This window comes from Laetiporus sulphureus (genome assembly GCF_001632365.1).
Source record: "Laetiporus sulphureus 93-53 unplaced genomic scaffold LAESUscaffold_6, whole genome shotgun sequence".
Classification (NCBI taxonomy): Eukaryota; Fungi; Basidiomycota; class Agaricomycetes; order Polyporales; family Laetiporaceae; genus Laetiporus; species Laetiporus sulphureus.
Genome location: NW_024468515.1, coordinates 608,283 through 623,267, shown reverse-complemented (window position 1 = coordinate 623,267; position 14,985 = coordinate 608,283). Strand labels below are relative to the sequence as shown.

At 52.4% G+C, this 14,985-nt stretch overlaps 7 protein-coding genes across 7 annotated transcripts; 3 read left to right on the top strand and 4 right to left on the bottom strand.

The window, feature by feature from the left end:
• Positions 1–274: 274 nt before the first annotated feature.
• On the top strand, positions 275–2,499 carry LAESUDRAFT_645905 (alpha/beta-hydrolase; the record flags this gene model as incomplete). Its single annotated transcript, XM_040903947.1, has 6 exons — positions 275–789; positions 848–1,624; positions 1,685–1,710; positions 1,764–1,832; positions 1,881–2,149; positions 2,203–2,499. 6 exons carry the CDS (start codon positions 275–277, stop codon positions 2,497–2,499), a joined length of 1,953 nt encoding a protein of 650 aa, XP_040767766.1.
• Positions 2,500–2,645: 146 nt separating this feature from the next.
• LAESUDRAFT_810315 (Clavaminate synthase-like protein) lies at positions 2,646–4,154 on the bottom strand (the record flags this gene model as incomplete). Its single annotated transcript, XM_040914205.1, has 7 exons — positions 2,646–2,756; positions 2,832–3,051; positions 3,136–3,224; positions 3,276–3,347; positions 3,405–3,774; positions 3,827–3,949; positions 4,009–4,154. 7 exons carry the CDS (start codon positions 4,152–4,154, stop codon positions 2,646–2,648), a joined length of 1,131 nt encoding a protein of 376 aa, XP_040767765.1.
• A 579-nt stretch (positions 4,155–4,733) lies between these two features.
• Positions 4,734–5,645, top strand: LAESUDRAFT_810314 (cytochrome c and c1 heme-lyase; the record flags this gene model as incomplete). Its single annotated transcript, XM_040914204.1, has 3 exons — positions 4,734–5,188; positions 5,246–5,350; positions 5,405–5,645. 3 exons carry the CDS (start codon positions 4,734–4,736, stop codon positions 5,643–5,645), a joined length of 801 nt encoding a protein of 266 aa, XP_040767764.1.
• A 339-nt stretch (positions 5,646–5,984) lies between these two features.
• LAESUDRAFT_645898 (import inner membrane translocase subunit tim44) lies at positions 5,985–7,680 on the bottom strand (the record flags this gene model as incomplete). The annotated part of the gene is made up of 7 exons (XM_040903946.1): positions 5,985–6,017; positions 6,076–6,285; positions 6,340–6,429; positions 6,480–6,822; positions 6,877–7,109; positions 7,158–7,289; positions 7,342–7,680. The coding sequence occupies 7 exons, from the start codon at positions 7,678–7,680 to the stop codon at positions 5,985–5,987; spliced, it is 1,380 nt and encodes a 459-aa protein (XP_040767763.1).
• A 252-nt stretch (positions 7,681–7,932) lies between these two features.
• Positions 7,933–9,697, bottom strand: LAESUDRAFT_722169 (uncharacterized protein). Its single transcript, XM_040908151.1, has one exon. It carries the CDS (start codon positions 9,580–9,582, stop codon positions 8,089–8,091), a length of 1,494 nt encoding a protein of 497 aa, XP_040767762.1. The 5' UTR covers positions 9,583–9,697; the 3' UTR covers positions 7,933–8,088.
• A 1,187-nt stretch (positions 9,698–10,884) lies between these two features.
• Positions 10,885–12,208, top strand: LAESUDRAFT_469056 (uncharacterized protein). The gene is made up of 2 exons (XM_040902587.1): positions 10,885–11,037; positions 11,094–12,208. The coding sequence occupies exon 2, from the start codon at positions 11,142–11,144 to the stop codon at positions 11,952–11,954; it is 813 nt and encodes a 270-aa protein (XP_040767761.1). The 5' UTR covers positions 10,885–11,037; positions 11,094–11,141; the 3' UTR covers positions 11,955–12,208.
• A 688-nt stretch (positions 12,209–12,896) lies between these two features.
• LAESUDRAFT_694566 (alpha/beta-hydrolase) lies at positions 12,897–14,703 on the bottom strand. The gene is made up of 5 exons (XM_040906207.1): positions 13,986–14,703; positions 13,928–13,938; positions 13,327–13,865; positions 13,068–13,259; positions 12,897–13,011 (listed from the first exon to the last, which is right to left on the bottom strand). The coding sequence occupies exons 1-3, from the start codon at positions 14,468–14,470 to the stop codon at positions 13,333–13,335; spliced, it is 1,029 nt and encodes a 342-aa protein (XP_040767760.1). The 5' UTR covers positions 14,471–14,703; the 3' UTR covers positions 12,897–13,011; positions 13,068–13,259; positions 13,327–13,332.
• Between the last annotated feature and the right edge of the window lie 282 nt (positions 14,704–14,985).

Below are 14,985 nucleotides of genomic sequence, written 5' to 3'. Positions count from 1 at the left end.
GATCAAGTCGTTGCAACTTCATGTGGCGCTTTGACTGTCCTCCGCAGGAGTCCGCAGGGCATTGAACTTTGTCGCTGCAACTCAGATCTCAATGCATTAACTGCTTCTTGTATCACTCAGCCGCGTCTACAATGGGAAGACATTCAATGACCGTGGGTCACCATCAGGAGCTAGCGTCTCACCCTAAATATACCATGATTGACTGATTGTATAGATTCTCTTCCACATCGTTCTGTCCTCATTCTAGCACGGTCCCAGGCTCAAGGGCAACATCATGGATCCCTTGACTGCAGAAGAAGTGGTTTCTGCCGATGTCATATCCTCTTTGAAGCTCTCGGAGGATGGCTCGCGCGTGGTATATTGCGTCAGCCCTCATTACAAGACGGGAGACAACTCGGTTTCCGCCCTCTGGATTGCAGACACCTCCAAGGATAACAGTGCGCGGAAGCTCACATCCGGAGCAGCACACGATCACTCTCCCTGCTTCCATCCCCGATTGTCAGAGATCTATTTCCTCTCTGATCGAGCCAAGGCGGGAGATGCATCGCACATCTACAAGCTTGCGGGCGATGCTACGATGGAGTCAGAGCCTGAGCGGGTCGGCGCTCTCCATGTCGAACAATCGGTGTTATCTTTTTCGATCTGTTCTGATGGGAAGTACATCGCGTTCATCGGCCCACGGCACCATGAGACTCATGAAGCCAATGACAAGCCTGTTGGTGAAATATGGAGGAAGAATGCTAACTTTGACGGCTTGTTCCTGCTTGATCTGCAAGACCCCAAGAAACCGTAAGCTTGACGGAGTGCTCCGACGAATCTCCCTACAGACTGACCATTTGCTCTTCAGCATCCGATCACTATTACCCAGTGGTATACATGTCTTTGCCTTTTCGTGGAGTGCTGGTAGCACTTCTATCGTCTATCGCTCGACGCCTCATGCAGATGCCGAGAGCATGAGCCGAGATCCGACGACCGAAGCAGTGGTTTCAATCATGGAGGCCGAGTCCAACATTCACCATGTTTACCAGCACGTCCGAATGCCAGCGAGTGCAACGGTATGGAGAGAGAGGGGAGACCTCGTGTTCCTTCAAAATGCAACGCAGTCTGTCTACATTTCCGCATTTTCGCTCTGGACGCGGTCATTAGACGAGCCAGACCCCAAGCGACTTGCGTACGGAGAGGCAGATGAGGCACTTAATATTTTAAAGCTAGGTGGAGACCATTACGCTGTCACTGTGGCCGCGGGTTTGCAAACCAGGATCGATGTCTTCGACTCTGTGCACTCCAGCTTCACCGCGTACGAGACGTCAGACGGTCTCTCGGATCTCGACATAAAGCGCGTCCAGGAAAGTCGTTACGCATTCGCAGTACTTCGCAGCTCCGCTGTCGCTGGGGAGCCTCCGGAGATTTGGTTCGCTGAGACAGAGATTGGCAAGCGCGGCCTCGTCAGCAGAAAGCTGAGCTCGCATAACAGCTGGCTCTTTCCGGACAGAGCACCGATCAGCCGGGCCTTCTATTGGCAAAGCTCTGACGGAGAACGAGTCGAGGGTGTGATCTCTCATCCGAGAGGCGTGGAGGCGAGGAATTTGCCTACCGTTGTCGTGCCGCATGGAGGGCCCACTACGTAAGCACTGATGAGTGATATACTCTGGCATGTCTGACAGTTAGCATGTTTGCTCTGCAGACGCGATACGCTGGAATTATCATTCCGTGAGTCCCTTTCTTTTGGTGATGGCACGGAGACTGAGCTGGCGGCTCAACAGAGGACTGGAGCTGGCGTCACTTCTTGGCCTCTCATGGATACTTGGTGCTGTCTCCCAACTACCGTGGTAGTAAGTATGTCCCGCTGTATTGTAAACACCCTCTCATGGGCATTGCAGGTATTGGCCGAGGCGACGCCTTCGAAAAGCCAGCCAATGGAAAGGTCGGCACCCTGGACTGGGAAGACATCCGAACGATGATCGAGGAAGGGATCTCTCAAGGCATGGTTGACGCCAGTAGAGTCGGCATTGCGGGTTTCAGCCAGGGCGGATACCTCGCTGCGTGGGGATGCACTCGTCCCAACAGTATATTCAAGACGGCTGTCATAGGCGCAGGCGTAGCAGATTGGGGCATGTTGGCAGCCACGTCTGACCTGCCCGACATAGTGGTATGCAACTGATCGCTCTTTATGGCTGATACCGTATATTAACGGCATTTCAGGCAGCTCTGGGCGGCGGTGCCCCTTGGACGCCTGGCGAACCGACGTACCTTCGAGGAAGCCCAATTAGGGATTGCAGGAACGTACGGATCCCTCTGCTTCTGTTTCACGGTAAAGACGACACACGCATCCCTGTAACGCAGTCGATTGCGTTCTTGCGAGGAGTCGAACGAGAAGCGATCGGTTGCCCAAAGCCGGAGCTCGTGATATACCCAGGGGAGGAGCATACCTTTCGGGGGCGGCGAAATGCAGAGGATGTTTTGAAACGGCTGTTGCATCATCTTGACACGTTTCTTTAGTGATTCACGTCAATTTGATCAAGTGGCTGAGGCGATATTCTTGGCTGGTCATGAAAATTTACCAATATCGTGTATCATTTTGCAAATAGGACAGTCACACGTAACGGGAAGCGATATATGTATGTGGCTCCTTGCCACTAGGAGGCTCAAGCCGTTATCGACTGCACGCTTCCAGTCTCCCCCGCAACAAGCTCTTTTACCCTCGTGATGGAGGAGTAGTCCTCCGTGCCCAAGCTTGCCTTGTAGCTTTCGGGGCCCTGTTGGAAAGGGGGAGGGGTATATCAGTTAGTGAGTCTTCCTTTCATCGAATATGTGCGACATCATTTGCCTACTTTGAAGTTGTTGATTCTTTGATATTTGTTCCTCCTTAAGAGCCACTCCTTCGCTGTGACACCCGGCCAGAAACGCGCTCGCGCGTTCGGAGCCGAAGCGACGGTGTTTGCAATAAGGGGACTCTCCTCAATGAGCGGGCATAGCTCTATGGAGTCGTTCGCACGAGTGAAGAACACAAGAGAACAGCGCTCGTAGCTTGCTTGCTCTTTCGGAGGGGCACTGTTCACGGGTTCCAAAGAACCGGAAAGGCGTGATAAGGTGAATGCCTGGCTGGCTCGCCGCGCTAACGTTTGAACCACTCACATGACACGATGCACGTTCGAGCGCAAAATTCCACCACTGAAGATGTGCAAGGAGTCACCAATGTTGCAAATCGCATGCCCAGGCAGTGGCTACATCGTCGATATCAGCACTAATGCAGACCGCACGATGTCAAGACAGACCTTGACATATTGCCACTTGTCCGTACAGGGTGCAAGCACCTGCAATCCTCCGAGCCGGTTGTGTAAGAACGACTGAAAGCAACAATGAGTGAATACTCCGTAAATTAATGCTGCGACGGATTCACTCACGAGAGATCCGAAGTCCGTATGTGCCGAAAGCAGGGCCTTATCTTCATCAATTGTATCTTTGCCCTGGGGAGGCGTCTTGATCACCCTAGCCACGCACCCGCTCTGCTCCTCGTCTTTGTGCAGTCTCGCGAGTGTTCCTTTTGGAAGGCCCAGCTTGGCATTGAGCACCTCGAGCAGTGTAGCATTGATCTCAAGCGATTTGCGCACGAATGGGATGATGGTGGCATCCATGCGTACATTGACGGTACGCGGATACGTGCGATGGACGATCTTCGGAAATGCGAGGGCGTCGTCCTTGGACACATTGATGAACTCCGTAGCATCGACATTTCCCTTTTCGTCAATCGCATTCACTCCTGCTGCTTTGTACCTAAGGGGAAGACCTCTAGCATGAATCAGTTTTAACAATTGGCTTGACTGACCCGAATGATATCCCTTCGTCACCTTGCTCAAATTGCATCTTCTCGTCGAGTGGCAGTGCCATCGTCTCTGCTCCCATCTCGAACATGGCGTCTACCTCTTCATCTGCACCATGGTTTTTCAGACTATAGTAATGGGACTGGCTTGAACATGATTGTTTCTCATTCGTGTGTGACATACTTACTACCAAAAACCAAGTTGTGTCGCTGCCTTCCAGAGCTTATCCACTTCATTCTCGTCACCCGCTTGAATGAGCTGATAGTCGACAACGAGCAGAGGATGTGTGGGCACATCTTCAGGGAACGGAGGTATCTTGTCAATTCCCGGCATTCTTTGCGAGGGAGTGACACTGTCTGTGAGCCTTTGAGTGCGTTGATAGCCACGTGAGTGGAGCACTAGAGTCCTCCGACGCTTGTTATATGAGTATCTGGCGAGCTGTTATCTTTATCTCACTGTGGAGCTTCTTGCCCACGGACAGAGTTTCGTTGTATGACTAACGGCATTCCGGGGAGGCGACGGCACCCTCAATAACTTGTTGGGACTCGAGTGGCTTCGCTGTGAGAATTGCTGGGAACTAAGGAGCTTCGCAAGTAGCGTGACCGTCAGCTGAGAGACAAATCAATCCGAAGCAGTGATATTAATTACCTGAGAGACGTGTACGTTCAATCGTGATTTAGACGGTTAACACTGGTTCTCTCAGCTCGACCATGACTATTGAAAGCTGGTGAGGCCATAACGAATGCGATTGCCTTTTACAGCATCGAGTGCAGGATCCCGGGTATACCCGAGCCACGGATCTCTTGTTAATTCTTGCGACTTGTAGGTCTCTTTACTCGACCTGGAAGCTGCCTCGGTTGGACTACGCTCGTCCTCTTGAACTATATTTCTCGTGTATAAAAATCTTTACTCATGGGTCAAGCCGCATCTCAGCCCGTCGCATCGGCACCTGCCTCTTGCCCCGTTCACCACTCGCCGCCAGCGACCACCGTGTCCACCTCTGCCGCCCAATGTCCCATCCAACATGACCAAATCGTCTCGTCCACACCCTCTTCATCCGCCCCAGCACAATGCCCGATAATTCACGAACCGGACACGCTGAACCCGCTGAACCAAATGCCCACTCTTTCCCAGGCACCCGTGGCAAACCAAGCCATCGCGCTGCCCACCTCTCGTTCCACATCCTCTATCCCGCGTGATGACTCGACCAGGTGGGACTACCCATCGCCACAGCAGTTCTACAATGCGCTGGTACGCAAAGGCTGGGAGACGCCGGAGGAGCACGTTGAGACGATGGTGCAAATCCACAATTTCTTAAATGAGCAGGCGTGGCAAGAGATACTCAAGTGGGAACGGAAGGAAAACTCGTGAGTTCTTACGCAACATTGTGGCACAAGTTGTATCGTGTCCTCACGAGACATCAGAACGGCAGATCTGCAGTTGACCAGGTTCAAAGGGCGACCTGGCGAGTTATCGCCCAAGGCACGTTTCTGGTTGTTCGCGGGTTGGCTATTACCCTCAAGGTTCAAGTACGTTTGTTACAGACATGAAGGATAGCGCGAACTCTGACGCGCTATGTGTAGCACCGAGCCGCCGTTTGACCGCCATGATTGGATCGTCCGGCGAAGAACTACGGGTGAGGAGGTGCGGTATGTTATCGATTACTACTCTGCGCCTCCAGAGCCCGACGGCTCGCCTGTGTTCTCCTTGGACGTTCGACCGGCCCTCGACAGCGTCGGCAGTATCAGACAGAGACTCATGGCTGCCACGGAAGACGTCTGGCCTTCACTGAAGGAAAACAACCAGACTGCGCGAGATGCCTGACAAGGCAGTACTCTGTCCCTCCCATCCACTCAGCGACCCCACTTTCTCCCTCTCCACGCTGCTGCTAGAATGTGATGATCTGCGATGGCCGCAACTTGGAGTAGAGCACATCAAAGTTACTGTACACCATCTGCGCCGCGGGTCCGTCAGGCCGGAGCCGCGGCGCTTTCTCTAATGCATTAGTTGCTACCCATGGATCTATGATCATGAATGACAATGATGATAAATTACTTGGCGCGCGCGTCGTGAGTGGGGCGTGTTCTGGTATGTCTGTCGGATCAGCCCGCCGCCGGAATCTGTAGATTAGCAGGACAGATGTTTTGGTCGTGCGATGACGGATTATAGGTATGCACGTGCGGATCGTCGGCCCATCTATTATAAAGAGCTGGTCGGTTAAACGGCCACGAATGCCTTGAGCAACAGGACACACCGTGACAAATTTCCAGCCGCCTGTGAGCTCGTTGTCAAGCTCCTCCTCTACCCGCGTGATCACTGCAAAATAGTGACATTGTTCCACCCTATCCTCCGCACCGACGACAATCTCGCCCGTTTTTGCATTCCGAAACAGCATCAACTCTTGCGTCGCAAACGTCACGACGAACGCGGGAATATTCTCCTCAAGCATTTCCCCTTTTGCGATCTGGAATGGGGCACGCGTCAATGAAAAGCCTGTAGACAGCGATCCGTGACGCACCTCCACTGATCGGATGTCGAGGATTTTGCTGTCGCTGACTAACCCCTGGCGAAGGTATACTTCCATAGTTGCCCACAGAACGTTGTATGTCTGCGTGAGGAGTCAGGCAACGGAGTGCTTGAAGGCTGTCTGACACTAACCGCTTCTGAACACCACGCCTTCAGCGCCTCCTGGTCTGCGCTCAGGAACGCGTCCACGATCTCCGGTATGATATACGCCCGCAGCTCACGTTCAAAGCTCTCCAAGGTGAACGTTGGATCCATCATCTTTATGCACCGCTGCACCCGCGCCTGCTCCGTCTCCTCGAACCAGCCGCCAATTGTGTCCGTAACAGTGCGCATTCCAACAATGACCGGATTCTCCGACTCCTCGTAGGTCAGTTTCAACGACGCTAGTGACCGCAAAACCGGGTTCGTCTCCTTCAGCTTCTCCCATGCTTCTCGCCGCGGCGAGTCCTTGTGCAGCACTATCGCAGAGCCAGCTCTGTGAAAAAATTAACAATAATTCTTGTGATTTCATTCATTCGCAAACACGAACTCGGGATCGGCCTTGACAACATGGGTCATGCTGTTCCTCCCTGCCTTTGCCAGACGCATCTGCCGCCGTTTCCGCCGAAGCTCTTTTTCTTCATAGCCAGCATGCTTCGCGCTCCCGCTATCGTCCAGAGCATCAACCACCGTCTCAGACAATGTTTTATACGCGGCAGTATTGCGTATTGGCTCTGTGGTCGAGGCGATTTTGGATGACACAGCTGCAGACGCGCGAGAGATCTACTAACGTCGTGAGAAACGTAAATGAGACATCTAAACCGTTCGTACCGCACGCATCAGGTCGCTTTCCTCCATTGTCCTCAGCGCCTCAGACACGGCATCACCGACCTTGACCCCCGTCTTGCGCAGTTCCTCCGCCGCCGCTCGTAGCCGCGGGTTGTCCCTGATGCTGGCTGCCAACTAAGAAAGCTGTCATGCACGGCCATTTCAGACAATGAACGCGAAGTAGTACCAAAGCGCGCTCGTAGGCTGCCCGCGCCTTCTTCATGGTTTCTGAGTCTTTCACGGAATCCTTCAGCTGAGTGACATCACCGGTCAACTGCTTCTTGCTGTCGGCCCATTCCCGGTTTTTCCTCAGCTCTTCCTGAAGAACCTCGACAAAGATCTTGAAGGGGGACCTTGGCTGCTCATTTTGGCGACGCGACGAGGAGTGAAAGGAAGCGGATGAGGAGACAGCAGGGCGAATGCGGAACGAAGTCGGTCTTAGAGCATTTCGGCTGTAGAGTAGTGCTCGGATTTGAGCGGGTGCCGCAGAGGTCAGAACAACACGTCGAAGATGGCGAGGCAGCATTGATCCCGCAAGCGAAGGAACGACTAGGCAGCAGGAAAGAGTGGATGAGGATGCAGGCCGATTCGGACGAGCGTCCGGTAGAGCGGGCGCTTATGAAAACTATGGGTCACGTGCAGCTAAGCCGATCGCGCTGATGGGATTGAGCGCTTCGGTGTTGTGACAAAGTTGTGGCCTCTCAGTCCGAGGTAAGCTGCTCACCGCAGGACGTCTTCTGTGACACAAAGGCCTCTGAATATACCTTTTCATCATGCAGAAAATGAGAACGACATATTTACGCAAACAGATCACACAGATACACGCATGGCTTCCTCCCCATAACTTAATGCTCGAGACCATGGTCATGTCGTGAAAGCTAAAACGATGTGAAGTGCAGTATACCATCAGAACGAGTCAATCCACGGAACTGTGTCAACGTGTAGAGTGCGCTGAAAGCGACCGTGTAGTCTTTACTCTAGGGTTTTGGCGCTTGCGCACTTCTACCTGGCCAACAATATTGTTTAGCGGTATGAGAGCTGCCGGAAGCGCTCCATCGAAGGTGACATCTAGGAGAGCCAACCTTCGCGCACCCAGTCGCTGCCTTGCGAGCACCGATACTACCAGGTTACTCCATATGTGGATGTCGACGTCTCCGACGAGGGAGACAATGAGATGCGTGAGGTTTGGACAGACGACCTTGCCGTCATTGCCATTCTCCGCGAGAACGGAAAAAATGGTGGCTGGAACAATATGGTGCACGGTCCGGAAATCGATCTCTAGCATGTCGATAGTTGGAAAAAGTTTGAGTACGTTGAGCCATGTCTCTTCACGAACGTAAAAGCCGTATGTTTGGAGTTTCAGCGACTGCAACGCAGGCAAGTCAATGGTTGATAGCACGACATTGTCAATTGCAACGTCTCCACCATCGTCAACATCCCACTCCCATTTCACCGTGTACAGCCCGTCGAGCGCCCCGAGCGTGATATGTCGATACGTATGGGAAGAAACGAATTGGAGAAACGCTTTGTCGATACCTGATGTGATTTCTGCGATTGAGGGAGAACACTGACGGATGTCAATCTGCGTGGTGGCTCCTTCACTGTACCGGAGCTGCAAATCGACTGACGTGGTTACGGGAAAGGACAGACAAGCCAGGATCTTCAGAACGTCATCTGGATTCTGAGCAGATCCCAGTGCAAGCTTCCGCAGGTTTTGTAGGTTGATACACTGTTGCTGTGAGACAGTCCCACTGTCCTCAACGCGAAGAGCTCCGCGTAGATCTAGGCATAGGATCTCTATGGATGGCGAGTTCCGTATAGACCATAACAGGTCCTCGAGAGAGGGGGCTACCTGATCGGATAATTCCAACTCAACCAGGTTTTGATAGGACACCCACGGCATAGACACACTGCATATGAGAACCTCTCGCAGCATTGGCATCCATCCCGTGAATATAGCAGGATTGGAGGTGTAACTGGCTGCGGACAGGGATAGTTGTCGCAGATTTGGCGCAGGAGAAGTGAATGGTGCGAGCACGGACTTCATGTCATCCGATAGGAACGAAACGACATGAAATGCTTTGAAACGGCTGCTGTGATCGGACAGAACACGCGCCATGCGTATAATGTCCTCTGTTGAAGACCAAACACTCGAAGGTCCCTGCATCTTGACGAACAGGGGAGCGTCCCTTGACCGTTCGAGGAACTCCCGCAGCATGGCAACGCTTGAATGTACATCGAGGTGGAGGACGGACCACAGCATTGGAGATGCGAGGGAGAGACTGCGCCAATCCCGGCATACATGAGAGACAGGGATGCAATTTATGCTACCGTTGAGGTTATGATTTCGTCCAGCGCCTTCAGCGTGAGCGACGAGATCGAAAATGTCATGCAGGAGATCGGCTGGGATGCGTGCGATGGGTGGCATAGCGATGAGTGAAGAGATCGTGTCTGAGGAAACAGGGTCGTGATGAGCACCAGATATACAGTTAACTATTGCGCAGGAGGATTCGCCACACAACGCAGGCGATGTTGTGCCCGAGTCTTTAAGTCAGACGATGAGGAATGTAAGCGCGCGCGATCGGGTGGGCAGCCCATTTGATGGGCCGACGCACGTGATCGCTCCGCGCAGCGTGACGGCGCTTAGAACGCGTTGCCCAGCTTCTCCGTGCGGTACGCGAGCTTTGTGCACTCTGCACAGCGGCCAGCACTAGGACACAACGTTTCACCATCCATTGCATCACGGATATCTGCTCCGACGAAGGCTTTGTTTGTGTTCACTTCATTCTTTGAGTATGCAGTGAGGCGTTGGAACCCACCGCGACTGGAATTTGGAAGAACGAATGGTGTTATACTGGCACCGAATGCGACCGTGACGCACCCGAAGCGGCGTTATGAATGCGAGAATAGCTGTGGTTCCCGAAACGCTGGCATGTATTGACTACTGAGTACTGATCGTTGCGCGCTTCGCCCCAGTGGTCATAGTACGGCTCGGCTACCGTAGGCGCTAGATATAGATGTCCTAGTACTATATCGCCTGCGCGATCACGGACTTCGGATGCAATGTTACGTTCCTCCTCGTCCCACGAATCAGCATCACCGGTAGCTACAGATAGCTACCCGTGCGCCTCCCTCTTCCAGCGACCTTCCTGTTGGTCGCGTCCTATCGAGCTGTCTCACCAACTGGCAGCTGGATTCCAAAACCGGCCATCCATTGCAACTTGATAGGCCGTTCATGGTCGAAAACGCAAGACTTCACGACGCGCGTGGAGAAGTTAGCTACGACCTTCCGAGCTTCAATGGCTGTAGGCGGTAGACCCTGGTCACCTCTTAGCGCTTTGGCTTGGACGATGCTCCAGCGAAGCTCTTGGCACCGCCCAAGCCAAAGCGAGCGAAGAAGCACGGGATGTTCCATCCGTTCAGACTCAGCTTGTACAACTGCCAGGCGCTGAACAGAGGTTTTGTGGCTTGCGACCAGCAAGCACTCCGTGAAGCCGTCCCTCGCGCAGATATAAATGCCCTGCAACCTGCTCTCCATGACGCTCATTCTGGAGAATAGCTGCTGTCCAGAAGTATATCCCATCCGACATCGCTCTCCCCATGTCCGACTACTATGTGTCCATGGCTCATGATGCCTCTCGACTGACCGTGTCGACCGTATACCATCTTTGAATGAGCTTGGCACCTTGCTACCTTATTTTCTACTGCAAGACTGTGATACTTCGGGTGTCTCTACACTGTCTTTTGGTCCACAGCTCGCGCATACCTCCGAGCTTCCTGTAGTGAATACCTTCACACCGCAGCTCGATGAAGATTGGGCCTCAAGCCTTCGTTACACAGACAAGAGTATGGACATCAACAATCGGTTGATGCTACCTTCCAGGTATGTCGTTTCCTGTCCCAAATGCCTGGACACGAAACGCTAGCGTCCATGGACAGTGAACCACTGAATACGCGGGAAATAATTCACTGACGGCCTTATACAGCATGCGTGACGCCGTATACGACACGAAGGAACCTTCCACCATCGACCCCGCGCTCTTGAGTATGCCTTGCGGCAGAACGGCCCTGTCGGCTCCGCCGGCTACCGCATTCCCTTCTTTGATCACTCCCGCTAGCATGTCACCTCCACTCGACATTCCATTTCCTTCGGAACACGCCATGGGAACGTTATATATGACCAACCATGTTCATGCCAATACCTATGATCGAGAGCGTGCGATTAACTCCGATGCCACAAACAGTGACGAAGGATCCATTCTCTTTCCTGATCCCTCGCCTGCAGCTCGATACCGTCCTCTCACCACCAATCTTCCCATCCGTACTCGTAAGAGTAAAACCGCGGAAGTTACGGGACGTTACGAGTGTCAATCCCGCAACAAGAACGCTGAGATCCCGGACGAGCTCATTTTCCTCGCTCTGCAGGATCCCTCTCGTGGGTGCCCGGTTAACGAGTGCGCGTACGTCCCCACTGCCATTGGCAAACGAGGGTCAGGACAGGCATCTAATCTGCTGAGGCATATCGAGTCTCATCGTTCGAAGCAGTGGGTGTGTTGTGGGCTGCCGCTCAACGTCGCGATCGAGAAGGGTCTTCGGCAGGAGGGCGATCTGCCAAACTTCTACTACGGAGGACAGCCGATGGTCGGAGGCTGTAAGCATTACCTTAGCAGGCAAGATTCGCTCGTTCGCCACCTGGAAGGCAAGGGTCGCGATTGTCTCACGGATGTTTTGATTGTGGAGAGAATCAACAAGGAGCAGCGCGCCAGTTGGCGAGAGCTGTTGCGACAGTATGGCAAGTAATTCAATTCGACAACTCCGTATTTTATCACGGACGTTATCCCTCCCTCTTTATTAGGTCACTGATGTCTGCTGTATCTTGTACTATTATATGGATGTGTCGTTTTCCACTTTACTGGCTACCTGATCTAACCACCGTTCCAATTCTCTCGTATAACATGACTATACAACTAGGAATCATTGTTGACTGGTCATTATATGTTGTATCGGGAAGCAGATTGTTCGTCTCAGGATTATACTCGCTCAATAGACCTTGCACTTATTGTGAAAAATCTTGGACTACACTCTTCGGCTTCTCGCAGATTGTTATTCGTCAAAGCAGGCTTTTTTTCTCCCGATAAAACGCGTACCGCCGTTCAAGTTGAGCGCTGGCCGATCTTCTTTTAGAAAAGAAGCACGGATGCACCATTGTCTATGAATAATGATTGAAGGCGAAACACCCGGAGGTCTAGACACTGAAATATTCTCAGTGTATCTTGAACCCCATGTTTCATTCGGATGTAGATCGAGGCGATGTCTGCCTTAGCATTTCCAAACACGTGCTGGATACTTCCGTTGTCGGCATATCCCACATTCCAATTTCTCCAACATCTTCATTCTCTCTTTCGAGCTCTCGATGAGCATTCCGCGAGCGAGTCCATCTATGATCATTACCAAATGATGATGATGCGCGACTCGATCGCCCTCGCCTGTGCAAGGTACTAAACTGTACTACATACAATTGAAGCAGACACGATGCGATCAGATCGCATCGTGTCCGTGCGACGATCGAGTTATGATCGGTAACTTGATCTCTAGCCGGAGCTCAAGCAAATGAAGAGACCGGCATCAAAATTCTTTGATCGAGCCAATCTGCATGTAATCCACTAAATACCGCTTGCGGCCTAGTGTTATTGTCCTTTTACTGTCAATATATATTTACTACTGGAATGATATACGGGCAGTGCCGTCTCAACGTCGAAGACCCTGAACGCTACTCAAGGTGATGAGGAAATATCTGCGGGGCCTGATGAGTCACTAAAGCGCGAAATGACACCGAACCGTACTAACTGCACGATCTCTTAATGGGAAACCAAAGTAGATTAGCGGATGATCGCACAGAAATGAACGACATACATTCTCAACTTCAAAGGAAATTTCAGAGCCTCCAACACTGCCTCAGGTCATACCACAGTGACCAAGGACTTCTGCCTCATCGCATAGGCCGAATATCGCTGCATGCGTATGATTGGTAGAAGCCATCGTGATTTGGAAAGTCTCTCCGTCAACTTCTCCCTTTCACGCATCGAGACTCTTTCAATCAGTGCCCTAGAGATGTCCCTTGAGTGTTAGAGTGCGAAAGAAGTTGATGACGCCGAGAACGATGCATACATACCATCGCCTACGGGACCCTCAATTTCTCCATAAAAGCTACGATCAGAGCATTCACTTCCATTGGCCGCTCAAAATGTGGCGAATGGCCGACCCTTTCCAAAAGATGGACCTCTACGTTGTCATAAATCTCCTTCGCCTGCGCGATAACGACTTCCGGGATGCAATGTTCGTCCTCAGTGCCATGGATCAGCATCACCGGCCACCCATGAGCCTCCCTCTTCCAGCGACCTTCCTGTTGTTCGCGTCCCGTCGAGAGCTGTCTCACCACTGGCGGCTGGATTCCAAAACCGGCCATCCATTGCAACTTGATAGGCCATGGAAGGAGCCGTTCGTGGTCGAAAATGCAAGATTCTACGAAACGCGAGGCGAAGCGGGCTGCGACGTTCCCGTCGGAGGACGTAACGTATGACATGAATGGCATCCAAGAACTGGGGATTGTCACGGTGCAAAGGGACAGCGAAAGTGTGGGTCCTCCACAATAGATCACGCCAGAGAGGTATTCCGGTCCGAGATACTCCGCAATGTCAACAGCGATGGCCGCTGTCACGAGAGGCGCGATGAGTTTTCTCTGTCCTTATTGCTGGAGCAACGCCACCACTGACCACCAATGCTCCTGCGGCTATTTTAGGCTTGTGCGAGCTCATGATGTGCGCCACTCACCATCCGAACAACACAGGCTTGATGACCCCAAATGCCTCGCATACAGCCTTGAAATCTTCCGCATGCTGTTTGGATGCATAATCCGCCAGTTCAAGAGGCATGCCACTCCTTCCATGTCCCCGCATTTCGTAGCGCACCACGAACACCTTCTCAATCAGTCTCTCGTCTGCCACCTGCTTGTCAAATCCCAATGCGGTACCGGCGAGTCCATGTATAAGGACGAGTGCCGGGTTGGTGGGCGAGCCAGTGGCATCGGCCCAGATGGGAGTCCTGTCAGAGGATTGAACAATGACTTCGCGTGTTATGGGCTTGGACATCGTGAAACAAGGAGAGATGAGGACGGTTCTTTGCTCGAGATGTATGGATGTGCGCGGATAGACTGCTTCCCAGGACCGCGATGGCGTGTGAGCTGCAATCCCAGGGGATACCGTGAAGGCACCACATGAAGCGTCTCTTTCTGACAACTTCACCAAGCGTTGCCACATGAATAAAAGTCATCGACATTGAGGTCGATGATGCGCAATTCTGCTGGATATGACTTTGGCATTTCCAAAGTCAAGGCCATCTGCAGAAATGCTCCAGCCGTGGGCGTAAAACACCTTTTGCCGCAGACGCGTCAACCAGCGCGGAGAAGAAAGGAGCTCAAGACGCCTGATAAAGAGGACCAATCCGGTAAGAGAGGAGGAGGAGGTGTTCAAGTCCCCAAGTTACTGTCAACTACTAAGGCTAGTAGACTAGTAGAGCCGCGAATATTGAGAGCGCCCGAACTTGAAGACGCAGCTTCCCGATTGGGCGGTCAGCGGGAGGCGGGAGGCGCTCTAAGCGCGCATGCCAGCAACTCTTGTCCCAAGCTTCAGTGCTCTGATAAAAATCACAAGTATTCCCACTGCCCTTCCCATCTTCCTGAAATCTGCAATCAATTTCATTTAACTCATTTACCAGGATGGAAACCCGTAATTGCATCGGCAATGCAAGCAATATAAAAATTTGAAGCCACCTC

What these genes read in the sequence shown, in the direction of transcription:
- LAESUDRAFT_722169 (XM_040908151.1), bottom strand. Translation starts at nt 9,582, where the DNA reads ATGCCACCCATCGCACGCATCCCAGCCGATCTCCTGCATGACATTTTC.
- LAESUDRAFT_469056 (XM_040902587.1), top strand. Translation starts at nt 11,142, where the DNA reads ATGCGTGACGCCGTATACGACACGAAGGAACCTTCCACCATCGACCCC.
- LAESUDRAFT_694566 (XM_040906207.1), bottom strand. Translation starts at nt 14,470, where the DNA reads ATGTGGCAACGCTTGGTGAAGTTGTCAGAAAGAGACGCTTCATGTGGT.